Source organism: Topomyia yanbarensis, chromosome 2 (genome assembly GCF_030247195.1).
Source record: "Topomyia yanbarensis strain Yona2022 chromosome 2, ASM3024719v1, whole genome shotgun sequence".
Classification (NCBI taxonomy): domain Eukaryota; kingdom Metazoa; phylum Arthropoda; class Insecta; order Diptera; family Culicidae; genus Topomyia; species Topomyia yanbarensis.
The window spans coordinates 396,301,297-396,314,509 of NC_080671.1; the positions used below are offsets into that span (position 1 = coordinate 396,301,297).

General features: G+C 42.9%; 2 protein-coding genes across 5 annotated transcripts in view; one reads left to right on the top strand and one right to left on the bottom strand.

The window, feature by feature from the left end:
* Nucleotides 1-2,041: 2,041 nt before the first annotated feature.
* LOC131684858 (eukaryotic translation initiation factor 2 subunit 1-like) lies at nt 2,042-3,120 on the bottom strand. The gene has a single exon (XM_058968077.1). The coding sequence runs from the start codon at nt 3,104-3,106 to the stop codon at nt 2,084-2,086; it is 1,023 nt and encodes a 340-aa protein (XP_058824060.1). The 5' UTR covers nt 3,107-3,120; the 3' UTR covers nt 2,042-2,083.
* A 5,151-nt stretch (nt 3,121-8,271) lies between these two features.
* Nucleotides 8,272-13,213, top strand: part of LOC131684859 (YTH domain-containing family protein) — a 48,880-nt gene continuing 43,938 nt past the window's right edge. For 3 of the 4 annotated variants that reach the window (XM_058968080.1, XM_058968082.1, XM_058968081.1), the window contains exons 1-2: nt 8,273-9,179; nt 9,279-9,303. In XM_058968080.1, the coding sequence (XP_058824063.1) occupies nt 9,159-9,179; nt 9,279-9,303 (46 nt within the window). In that variant the 5' untranslated portion in view covers nt 8,273-9,158. Of the gene's footprint in view, nt 9,180-9,278; nt 9,304-13,213 lie in introns of all 4 variants that reach the window. The other variant, XM_058968079.1, reaches the window with a different exon arrangement.

The following is a 13,213-nucleotide window of genomic DNA, read 5'->3' on the forward strand; positions in this document are numbered from 1 at the left end:
CTGTCTCTGTACCTGGTTGCTGTACTGACGCTGTGTCTGCTGCGTGAGTGGTTGTGACGCGTATTGTCTGTGCTGCTGTGCGACGTTCGCCTTCTCCAAATTATGTGCTGACGTAAACGTTGGTCTAGCGTTCCTCGTCGTCAACTGCATCTTCAGCGCGCTGACTTGCTCCGTGAGCTGGTCTATCTTCAGCTGCCAGTATCCGTCATCATGTTGCGAGTATGCTCCTTCTTCATCGAGCGAGGAATTTTGCCCGTCGACCAATCCGCCTGCCGAGTTTTCCTCCAGCTCTACTGTGTGTACCCTGCCGAACCGTGGTTGATGCTGCATTGCCGGTGCTGGTCTTGGTACAACAGTGGGTGTTGCGAAACTAGGCTCTAAAAGCGCACTGTGCGGAATTGGAACCCTGCGTTGCCTGTTCAGAAGCATCCTCGTTTCATCGTAGCTGGTGCAGATTTCCACCATTTCCTGTATAGTGTGTGGTCTGGCTGCGGTCACGATCGCTGCATAATCGGCATTCATGTTTTTCTTTACGATGAAAAACTTCTCTTCCTCGCACATCGGTGGCGTAACAAACCGAAATAATGCTGCGATATCCCTATAATATTTCGAAAATGCCTCGTTGGGTCCTTGGAATCGGAAGCAAGCCTCAAGGCGCAAAATCTGTGCATATCCACTGGGTAGGAATTCCTTCCGTATCTCCCGTTTGAATGCCTCCCAGGAAAGTAATGTGTGCTGCGCCATGGCTCGTGCGTACCAATCCAAAGCATCTTCCTGTAACAGATGTTTGATCGATGCCAATAAGGTGTCGTCGTTCATCCCTTCCGATCTAGCGAATGTTTCAACTCGGTCCAAGAATATGTTTAGCGACGTTGTGTCCTTCTCTCCCCGAAACTTGAATGGCCAGTTGTGTACTGCTTTCGTTGTGCGCCTGTCGTCGCCCCGATCGCTCGCCGTTCTGGTGTCTCGCCGCAGTAGATGATGCAGTAAATCATCGCGCAGCTGATCGTACTCTTCCCATACGTTCCTGTTTCCTCTCGTGCCGCTCGCTGTTCCTGCTCGGTCGTTTCGTTCCGACCTGCGTTGGTTATCGATCGAATTCCAGCCGGCTCTCTCCTCTTCTTGCTGATCCGCTAAGCGCGAATTGTCCCACCGCTCGTGATTGTGAAAACTCCTGGGAGTCGGTGGAATGTCCAGTGGTGGTGGCGTGTAATGTGACTCTGTCGTAATCCGTCCGTGATCGCTATAGAAACGTCTGCCGGAGAAGTCCAATTCGAGAGCACCTTGCCCTCGGCTCGCGGATAGTAACGAGCTGGATGCCGGAAGCGTTGTATGTTGACTGCTTCTTCTGCTATGCTCTCTCGACGCGTCCGGTCCAGTCGCCCTGGCGCCGTTATCGTCTTGCGTTGGATTGTTCTCGTCCGCTAGCAGCTGCCGATTGGTTTTTGGCACTGCCCCTCCTGCACTTCCATAACCTGCCACACTCACTGGATTGGTTAAAGCACTGTTCACGTCACTGATTAACACTCTGACAAGCGCGTCGAGCGATCTGTGCGCGTCTGCTAGGAAACCCGGCGGCTTGAGACATGCCAACCTGTTCCTATAATGTACGAGTCGCGACCGTAATTGACTTAAATTTTGCTTGTCGGTGCTCTGAAGAGCAGGTCCGACAGCTTTCTGTAGCTCATAAATGGCTACCTGACAGGATTCTATATTAACAGTTGGACTCATAACGTGATCCGAACTGTTGTGAAAAATGTTTCGGGTCCGGTCATCTTGAACAGCGGCCCTCAACTTTTGAACCTTGACTCTATGAGTCATAGAACCTAGATTAACCATGTGACGTAAGGCCAACTCGTAGTTGATCTCTTCGTCATTTAGATGGGTGAAGTCCATCCTAAAAGTTTCTTAATGGATCGCAAACCAAATAAACTTAATTACTACCACAAATCTTTAATGTTACACTAATCTACTAATTGGCTCAAATAAACATGTGGGATTTTATGTTGGGCGCCATTGTAACAAAGTATGTATTTACTCCTTTTAACCGTTGCTGTTGATGGAATTGATTACTTATTGTAGTTTACTCTTTTTTCTTGTCCTTTTCCTCGTCAGCACTGTTCGCCTTTTCATCCTCATCGTCGTCACCGTCTTCTTCGCCGTCCGGATTGTATTTAATGCCTTCTTCGTCATCGTCCTCCTCGTCGTCACCATGAACCTCAGCATTCTCCGCCTCAGCCCGCTCCATCTTGCGTGCCAAATCGGCCTCGTCCGTTGCTGTGACCACTTTAGGGGCCATTTGCACCTTGAATACACCACCGAGATTCTCAATCGTTTCCTTGATTACTTCAATGGCCGTTTCCAGTGCTTTCAGACCATCGGCTTTCTCCGGAGTTGAGGTTGTCATGACATATAATGGAGGAGCAATCAAGTTTATCTTGATGGGTAATTCCTCGGTTGATAGATCTAATCCAGCACGCAGGGCAATCTTAACGGCGTCGATTCCTTCATAGCCATAGCATGCGCACTCGATGTCAGCACGAATTTTTACAGCTTGCGAGGTCAATTTTCGTTTAATGTTGCTCAACAACAGTTCCTGTACCTCCGGTTCTAGACCACACTCATCGAGTACTGATGGATCAATTACACATTGTTTAAACACATCATACGCAGCAGCTTTACTTTTCAATTTTTCCTCAAAATGCCATGCGGTTTTTTCGTACAGCTCCTCTAACTGTTCGTTTGTAAACTTCATCATATCCGCTACATGTCGAAGGATCGAATTAACAGCCTTGGCTTTGGCAAATCGTTCGGTACATTTTTCAACATCTTCCGGCGAGACACGTCGTTTGGACAAATCTATATAACCTTTAAATTTATCCACACGAATAACAACCACGGGTTCAGTTTTCCCAACTCGTATCAACTTATTAATCGAACGGATACGTCGACGAGACAGCTCTGACAATAGAATCATTCCATCGATGTTGTTATACTCCAACAGATAGACATAAGCGCCCATCTCGGCGATGGAGCGAACGTTGACCATTACAACATCTTCCACCTCCGGGTATTTCTGCTTGTAAAACCTGCACGACAAGACCATATTTTCTAATTCTGAATACCCGATAATGCTGAGGTCATCAGAGACCGCGGTCGATCTCCACTGAGGCTGTCGTGGTTGTGGGTAGCTGCCGAACTGGATCATCGCCAAGGCCCGGTTGTCGACGGTACGTTTTGAGCGTCTTTAGTGGTTCCGAGTTTGTGCTGGGTATTCCAGTTTCCGGATCCACGTTGATGAAGATGCACCTCGTACACGGCTTCAGATTCCGATAGATCGTTTCGCCTATCTTAATCCACTTCCAATTGTCCTCCTCGTATGCGGCCGGTCCTTTCACAACAAAGTTTGGCCGGTATTGCAAAGCCGTCACCGGTTTCTCCAACCTTGAATTCACGTCCGCCACAGACGCCTCCGACAGAAGCATGAAACTAGTCGAATCGTGAAGAGCACCCGAATCGGTCGAGGTCAAATTAACGAAAAAACGATTTTTCTCCCGCACCTCCCGGCTAGAGTAATTAAACGGATAGAAAACCAGACGCAATCCAAAGTCCTCACTTAGAATATCGGGAAACCACCGACCGTACTCGGTCAACCTCTTTTTTCAGACTCTACAGCGGGGAGAAACACCACCGCTCTTGACCGTGCTCGGTCAACTATTTTCTCCGACTAAACTTTTTTAATGTAGAATACATTTAAGGTTTCAATATAGGGGTCCCGTTTCAAAATATCGGCTGCGGTGCCGCGTCAGATTTTGAACGTTAATAACTTTTATCATACTTAACAGAATGATTTGATTTTTAGGCCAATTTGTTGCAAATATGTTCCTCTATGCTGTATTAAAATTTGAAGTATGTATAACATGTACTAATAACAAAAAAAATGTGTTTTGAAAAATCTTTCGAAAACGACTCGGAAAAGTGAAAATTTTCAGCCCATCCCGCACAGAGCCGTCGTTATGGTAGACCAACCGAACAATAAAATAATGAAAAGTTTATATATAGGTCCACTACATGTTTGTTCGTATGGTTATTCGCATTGGGTTGCTTGACGAGAGCACTTGGTGGGGGAAAGACTGCATATTCCTTTGGTTAGGCCATTAGAAGCCGGACGGAAAGGAAAGGCTCATGCACGGCACGAGAACGAGCGAGAAAGCGATAGTAGTGCATATTAGCGCGATTATATAAATATCTGTCGGTCGGTTTTTCTCATCATTCGTATTCGTTCAAGCACTAGCAAGCAGCCAGTCCATCGAAGAAAAGCAGTGGGCGATGACGACGGCGGAAAAAGTGCCCCAGCTACTGGTGACTCATCGCAACCCGATCAGGAACTGTCGCCCTGCAAGAATTTCGCCCCAACTAAAGGGCAACAGAGTAGGCTATCGTTCCAGCGTCTGGGTCGTGAGATTGTGCAGGACTGCAAAGTCGAGCTACGCTTACAAAGCTCAGTCGTAATGATGCCCCGAGAAGCCAACGATGCCTACTTGGTCGGTTTGTTGGAGGATGCAAAATAGTGCTTTCTGGCTCACCGTGTCCGCGAGGAGTGCGTCTGAATTATGCTCCCGCAATAAAACAGTAAACGGTTCTTTTCAGGACCAATTAATTATGTTCTAATAAGAGTTAAACTGAAATTTACATTTTATGGTGTATAACAAATAATTTTCAGAAAGCTATATAAGAAATACGATGTGTGGAAAGAAAGAAAGAGAATTTAAATTATCCTCTCTCGCTCGTTTTCGTGCACTGCTTTTCCATTCCTTTCTGCTGCTACTACCATCATAACTAAAACGAATGTGCGTGTTCCCCCACCATCTCATGGCCAGTGTTGCCACAATTGCATGTCGCTATTACAATTTGAATTATTTTATTGATCCTCTCTAGTATTGATAAAATATAGAACGTGCAAAGTACACTAGTCGCTTGCTTTTATTCGAACTTTTTGGCAGCCTCCTTTGATTAACTGCATAAATCATTAGATTCAAATTAACGTCTCGAAGTGAAGTCACGATGCTCCGGTTATGTTACAGACATTACCCACCCATCTTTTTTTTTAGTTTAGTAGAGCGAATACGAACTACTATCGCTCTCTCGCTTGCTCGTTTTCGGGCCATGCGCCTTTTCTTTCTTTTCTGCTACTAATACTAGCATAATCAAAACGAATGTGCGTCTTCCCACCATCCATTTAGTGAGCAGTGTTGCCAAACGCATTTTCAGTTTTTCATCAATAACATTTCAACAATATTTTCAAAGAATGCTGTAGATTCGAAAAAAGAAAAATAGTTGGTGATGGAAAAGAATTTCCAATTAGAATTTTTAACCATAATTATAACGAATCATTTGAAAATTTCACATGCAAACGTAATTTCGTTGCATATCATTAGATTTGGATTAACGTCACAAGTGTAGTTACGACACTCCGGTTATGTCGCAGACATTACCCACCCATCTTTTTTATTGTGACCACGACTAACGGTTTAATATAGACACCCCATTTCAATATTTCTGAAGGAACAGAAGGTCGAGTTTGGAAAGTTTGTAACTTTCATTGTACTTAACCAAATTACACAATGTTCGCACTAATGATTCAGAAATATGACCAGGAATCTTCTATTAGATTTGTAAGTATGTATAATTTACATGAATAAAGAAAAATTGATTTTCAGGAATCAATTATTATCTGTTCTTCCATTGGCCAGTACTACGCGACTTCCTCATGCTAACAATTAATTTCATCGTTAGCCATCTCCCTCACCAAGGCCAACAACGCCAACAAAACCGGTCCTTTTCAGGACCACCATCATTTTTGTAAAGAATAATTTGAAATATTCCTCGCCCAAATCACCTTTTGTCCGAAAATTCCAATGAGTATCAACATATTTGAAGAACGTGTTCTTTATGTATTCTACATCTCTCCGGTTATGTCGCAGACATTACCCACCCATCTTTTTTCGGCGGGAGTCGCCGACCGCCACCGACCGTACTCCGTCAACCTCTTTTATCAGACTATCCATTTTTATTTTGGCACCCGTTCTTCCGGGGATTTGTTTTCAAGCAAATTGTGCAGCGATCTTTTGTTTTCAAGCGGGCTGTCAAATGCCCACCTCTTGCAGTACACACTAATCTCTTATTCCTCCCTTTTTACATTTAAATTACACATTTTACTGTAACAATGCATCACAAGTGATCTGCCCCTAGGCATAAGGTCATTTAGCATAACGGACATTTGGCATAACGGCTATTTGGCATAATGGTCATTTGGCATAATTTTGAGAATTGATCACACTTAAGGTCATTTGGCATAACGGTCATTTGGCATAATTGTCACTTGGCATAATTTTGAGAATTAATCACACTGAAGGTCATTTGGCATAACCGACATTGGACAAAACGGTCATTTGGAATAATGGACATTCGGCATAACAGTTATTTGGCATAATGGTCATTTGGCATAATTTGGAGAATTGATCACACTGAAGGTCATTTGGCATAACGGGCATTTGGCATATCGGACATTTGGCATAATTTTGAGAAGTGATCACACTGGAGGTCATTTGCCTTTTTTTTCAACTACAGGGAAACACATAATTTAAGACTGTGCGAGAAATCATGTAATTCGGCTTAATTTTAAGCCGTACTACTGCTGAAGTAATTTAGCATAAAGGTTGTCTGGCATAGGCGTAGATAGTGAAAGTTATTGATTACCGGGATGGTTTTTGAGTATATCCTTCCTTGTATGTATTATGTATTTTGATTGCATGTTGACAGTAACGTTCATCTTTCGTGGGAAAGTTAGTTGTGCAGTTGTAAGCGGCTGACATGTAGATTAAATGTTTGAGCATAACGGCAACTATCTAAATATTTAAATGATTTTAAATGAGTTGGTTTACCAATAGTACTAAAATTGAACTTGAACCAAAATTAATTAGATTATTCTTCTTTACCAATTGATAAAAACATTTACGTATAATGTGGCTACGCCACAACGCTTCAAGTCGCGTGCTGTCCAACATCGCTGTCGCTCCGTCGGACTTAAACTAATTTGTAACCCCTATGTTTGAGTAATCTGGGCAAACGAGTGGATCACAGGTTTGCTTGCGAGGGGCCACCGCTTCCATGATTGCAAGAATGAACAAGCACAAAAATTTCAAAAATGAAACTCAAAAGAACTGCTCATATTAAAAGGAAGGCAAAATGAGTTATAAAATGTTAAAAATTCACTCGAAATATAATCAATATTAGGTAATAAATTACAACACATTATTATTATTGCTTAGTGCTTAACATTATGGGTCATTCACCTGGTAAACTAAACATTCGTTTGTTATGCCAAATGACTTTCAGTGAGATCACTTAGCAAATTTATGCCAAATGTCCATTATACCAAATGACTGTTATGCCAAATGTTTGCTATGCCAAATGACGTTCAATGTGATCAATTCTCAAAATTATGCCAAGTGACCATTATGCCAATTGACCGTTATGCCAAATGATCTTCAGTGTAATCATTTCTCAATATTATGCTAAATGACCATTATGCCAAATAACCGTTATGCCAAATGTCCATTATGCCAAATGACCTTATGCCAAATGACTTTATTCCAAATGGCCATTGATGACGTAGACGCTACCATTCGCCTTTAGAAACTGTCATACATTCTAAATCTGGTTCCAGTTTTAAATTACCAATTAATCGGCCGATTTATTTGGTTGAAAGACACCGATTTCAACACATTTTGTCGATCATATTTAATCAGTTGTTGCCTCGGCAGACGTCCATATTAAACTCCAATAATAGTCGATGCAACAATCGATAGATTAATGGATGCCATAATCGGCCGATTGTGCCGACGCAAACCGATTTAGTCGGTGGGAAAACCGGTACGGATTTTCTATGGGGCGGAACCGGAACACTAACTAGAACCAACCAGAACTCTGGCTTATTTTCCGGCTGAACTTACTAGGGTGGAATGGTTCGAAAAAAAAAATTTGCTGCATGGACCAGTGGTGAGAAAACTGCCATTCATATCGAAAATATATCGCAACTGTCAAATTCAACCATCGCGCAGCCAACCTAAATAAACAACAAACAAAACTCTCTCGCGAAAGTATTCCCGACTCATTCGCACCCTCGGTAGGAAGCCGGCCGGCCGAACGAGCCAGCAATAGTCCGAACTCTCTTCTTCTTGTATCTCGTGTCGGCCATGTTGTGAAACGTACGACGTTTTCTGCTCATCGCCGGACGAACGGAACAAAAGTTTTTTTTCCGCTGCTGCCAAGCTCTCTCGCTGTCGCGGCTGCTATTATATTCGCGTATACGTTGTCGAGTGGCTCTGATAGAAGTCGTTCCGCGGTGTGGAAAAACTTTGAAATTGGGACTTTTTTCGCTGTTTTCCAGCAGCCCTTTCTTGGACTGGTTAAAATAGTTCGTGTGTGACGCAGAAATCGTAGCAAAATTCGCGTGTTTTACCGTCGAAATTTACGAAAAAAGGGAAGTTCAGTACGCAGAAGGCAGAAAAATCGTAGCTATTTTTTGTGCGGTGGCGGACGCTCTCTTTGTCGCCTGCAACGAGTGGAAAGGTTTCTCCTTTCATTGTGGGTTTTTTTTCTTCTTTCGGTGAAAAGTACGTGGAAAAGTGACAGAAAAGTCCGGTTCCGAGGGAAAAGGCTAATCTTGCCTTTGTGGCTTCGATTGCATCGAGGACAAAACGAAAAGACTCGGTTTCGGAACGAGAATAGATTCGGTTGGGCTCGACTGCAGCAGACAGGAAGCGAGAACAAGGAAATTTTTCGTTCCTCGTCTTGTCAGCAGCAGTGAGAAGTGCTCGGGAAGAAAAGTAAGAAGAGTGACACAGAAAAAAAAGTTGTCCATACCTCAGCGGAAAGAATTCGGTTCGATTTCGAGAAGGAAAAAAAATTGGTTAAAAATCAGAAGAAATAGCCAAGTGAGCCAAGTTTACTTGGATATTGTATCGTGTTTGTGTTGTGGTTTGATTTCATTCCTGACAGGAGGGATTTGAATTTCTCTGATACAGTATTTTGGGGACTGATTTTTTGTTTTTATTGTTGACACCCAGGAGCCGGAAACGCAATCGCATCCACCAATGTCAACCGTGTCAGATCAGGTGAGTGCTGAATTTTACGATCAATCCGATTGTAATGTTCCGTTTTCTACCCTGGAATACGTGACTAATGGTGCAATTAATTTTCTCTTTTTTTTGCAGCGAATGAAAGGACAAGGAAATCACGGTAAATTTTGCTGTTATTTTTTCTCGTTATTCTGGCTGTTAGAGAGGATAGTACTTTACTTTCAAGCAAATTTCAATTACGTTCCAATCGACAAAATTCACTTTTCATGTGCTGGGTTGTACAATTTCTTTCCACGCCTCGTTCAAAGTGGACCGTTATTTAGATTATGCTTTTTCTTTCAATCCGCTATTTGTTGCTTATACTTTCTTTTCTTTTTGCACTGCGGTTGATGTTTCGCGTTCATTTTTTTTATATTTTTGCACGCGATTGTGGCTGGTGTTATTATTGCCAGTTTGTTATTGTTGTTAGGTGGATTGGCTTTTTGGAATTTACTCATTGTTTACTGTGTAGTTAGAATCAAATCTCGAGGGCTAGATTTGAACCGAGTATGAAGAAAGTATCATCTAGAGGAAGGCTCAGGTTACGTTACACGTAACCGCAAACCATAATTAAGACAAAAAAATTCTACAGTCTCCCCTACATGTGCTTTAGAATTAATTTTATCGCGCATTGCAGGAACCACTAAGAATCCTTTCAAGTGGGGCTTGGAACATAATTGCTCAGAGAATATTTTAGGGTACTGGCGGAAACGACGTGAACTACGCGTTAAAATTGAAGAAATAGGCCGATGCAGTGACAGCATCAACTGTGCAGAGTATGATAAAATCAATCAAATTTAGTAAACGAGTCTCTGTACAGCAAGAGAGACGTTTTCCCTTAGTTACACCACGGTCATATGCTATAGAGGCGGAACTGCGTCTCGGTTGCAACGATGTTGGTACTAATTTATAGCCCAGTGATCGTAAATGACTAGACACTACCGACTGGATGAATGTTGGTCTAATCTGATGGTACTGCTAACTATGTGTGCGAGTTGTGTATGCCTTATCTATAAATAATTGAAGCGAAATTCAAAATATCCAATCTGATTGAGGTCGAAATCCAGCACGGAAAACAAACACTCAAACACGCAGCTGACCGAAGTCTTATCGTCATGAATGGATCTGATGCTCCCAATGGCTCTGAATTACATCAGAAGCCGATTTGAAGAATTCGAGTAATTCGATTCCAGGGGAACCCCCCATCGGTCGCGGTATGAAGAGCCCGAGAAAGCCTTCTCTCGCATAAACTGTTCAAGCAATGCCATATAAGGCACATGCGGTTGTGTTGGTGCGGATGATCATCAACATCAACGTTCAGCGATTGAAGCGAGCATCAGAAAAAAAAGGGAACGCAAATGAAACTGAAACGGGCTACACGCGCTGCACTTAGCTGAATGCGAAATTGAAACACTGCCGTATAAACAACTGCGATGGGGGCATCTCTCTTTTTCTATCACACAGACACGGACTGGCAGTCAGTCCGTAAGGGGCCTGCTTTGGATGGTCTGCCCCATGCGAGCAAAGCGAGCTGGTGTGTCTGTGCAAAAATGCGAATGAACGCGCAAACGACTTGGGAAAGGGACTCAGCCTGCGCTGAGCGAGGGTAATGAGAAGAAAACAAAAGTACAATGAACTTGATATTGAACTAGTTTGAGTGGTTCACGGTTGCTCGTTTGGTAAACTGGAAACCTGCGCTAAAGGTTGACGCTTCGAAATTGGATGATCGCCGTCGAAGTGGATTCCACCACTATTTATTGAGATGGTCGCCACAGTGAGGGAAAAGGATGTAATTGGAATTTGAGTTTTTAAGAATTGTGATTTAGTTCTCCTAGAATAGATAGATTGAATGATAATGTTAGGTTGAACTTGTCAACCCACAAAATTCGCATCAATTATTTTTCAGGTTAACCGAGCCCTTACTCATTTCATTAGTCGCGATGTCACACTATTTGGATTGTAACTCGGCTTAAGGTGATAGCATAAAAAATCTGGGTTGGAAATAGAAATTCAGTGCAACGCAACCTTATTCATCCTACCATTTGACCTAAGGGTCCATCCATAAGTGTCGTAGCATTATACGGGGGAGGGGAGAGTTTTCCAATTTGTGATGATGTATGTCGACAGCGGGTAGGAGGTTATATCATGCCACATAGTTTTTTAAGGGGGAAAAGGAGTTAAGTTGAGAGAAGTCAATTTAAAATTCGTAACCGTTTCTTTATATATGATTTCAATGTGTTAGCAAATTATTTGGATCCTGGTGCATGCTTCATGTTTTCAAATTTTTTAAATTCAATGGTAAAAATGAAGTTCCAGCGTCTCCAGCTGCTTCAGAACCAGGATCAAAGCCGCCAAGTGGTCTACTCGTTCCGTCTCACCGATCATCATTGTTGTGTTCAACTCGAGAGAAATAAAGGATAAAGTCCTGAGGCTGTATTTCGAGAATTTTACGAAGATCAAGCTATCCGCACTCCAGACCGGTCTAGCTCTAGAATAGAGATTTACGGCAAACGATTTTCTTTCTGTTGAAACCTTCAGGATCTGAAATCTTGCGTTGAGGCTCAAACAATCAGATTTGTCCGCGACAAGCGTACGGCATGGATAATCAACGAAATTGTACAGGCGGTATCACTCAAAGATTTTGCGTTCAAGCTGACGAAGAAACGTTATGCAGACATGAATTTCTCTTCAGAACTGCCAACCAAGAGGTAATGAAAAAATCTTAAAAGGGAAAGACTGCACAGTTCGAAGCAGTTTTCCGACGATGCCTTAACCATTTTATCCGACGATCATGTGCAGCAGGCCCAACCCAACCGTATCCGTGGAGCGTAACAATAGCGAACCTGATGTCGCACTTTTTAGATTTGGACACATATGCAGCGGATGGTGCAATAAAAATCTCCGTTATAAGCGTGAATGCAGCTGGATCCGGTAACAATGCCATTTCTTTAGTTAGGATGCTACATTCATTCATCCTGCCGAGTTAACCTGTTTAAGGGTTATCGTCACACCGCTGCCCAAGACCACCGACGCGATATAACCAAAGGACTTCAGGCCTACAAGCGTTCTCCCCACAATTTCGAAGGTTTTGGACAAAAATCTTTTTGCCCAAATTACCGGCTTCTTATAAGCAAACCCGCGTTTTCTACTCAAAAACCAGTCTAGCTGCAGGGCACATCACAGTACAACCACAGCAATGACGAAGGTTGTACATCATGTCTACAACAATTTTGACAACCGATTCTGCATAGTCGTGTTGGTGGATTTTAGTCTGGCTTTTAACTGTGTAAGGCTTGCCAAGCTACAACAAAAACTGCGTAAAGAAATCTGTTTCCACGACACCGCCGTTCAGTTATTCGAATCCTTTTTGAGTAACCTGGTGGAGAGACACGAAAATGTAATCTCCTCGGAAAAAGCCTCTCCGACTGCACCCCAGGGATCGTGCCTTAGTTCATTGTCGTTTAGCATGTACATTAACAGCCTTCCTTCAACGCTCAAATCTGAGTATCATGTACGCCGACGATGTTCAGACTTACATGTCTGACCCCATTAACATATTGATAGGCTCGTACACGCTATAAATGACGATCTGGCTTCAATCGCTGTCTGGGTAACGAAAAATTGACTGTTTCCTAACCCCTAGAAAACCTAAGCGATAATATTATGCAAGGGGGGCAGGTTATCCCAACTGCGGATATTAAATTCGGTGGTGAGACGATTGCTTTAGGTTCTAAGATCATAAACCTTGAACTTCTTTTGGATGGCAACCTAAAATCGAAAGAACTTGTTAACGGAATCCCCTGTCTCAACCGGTTCGCCACAAATTGGTGTAGGCCGCGATAATGCCCTTACTTACTTATTGCGACATTGCGGACTACCCCGGTCTTACTGTTGCACTGCACCCCTGATCGCGACTACATGGTAATCCGAACAATATTCTGGTTGTTGATCGAAAGCAAATCATTAATAGTAACATTGTTACGGTTCCACCTCCAACGCAGTTGCTTTGGACGCAATATACAAGTTATCAT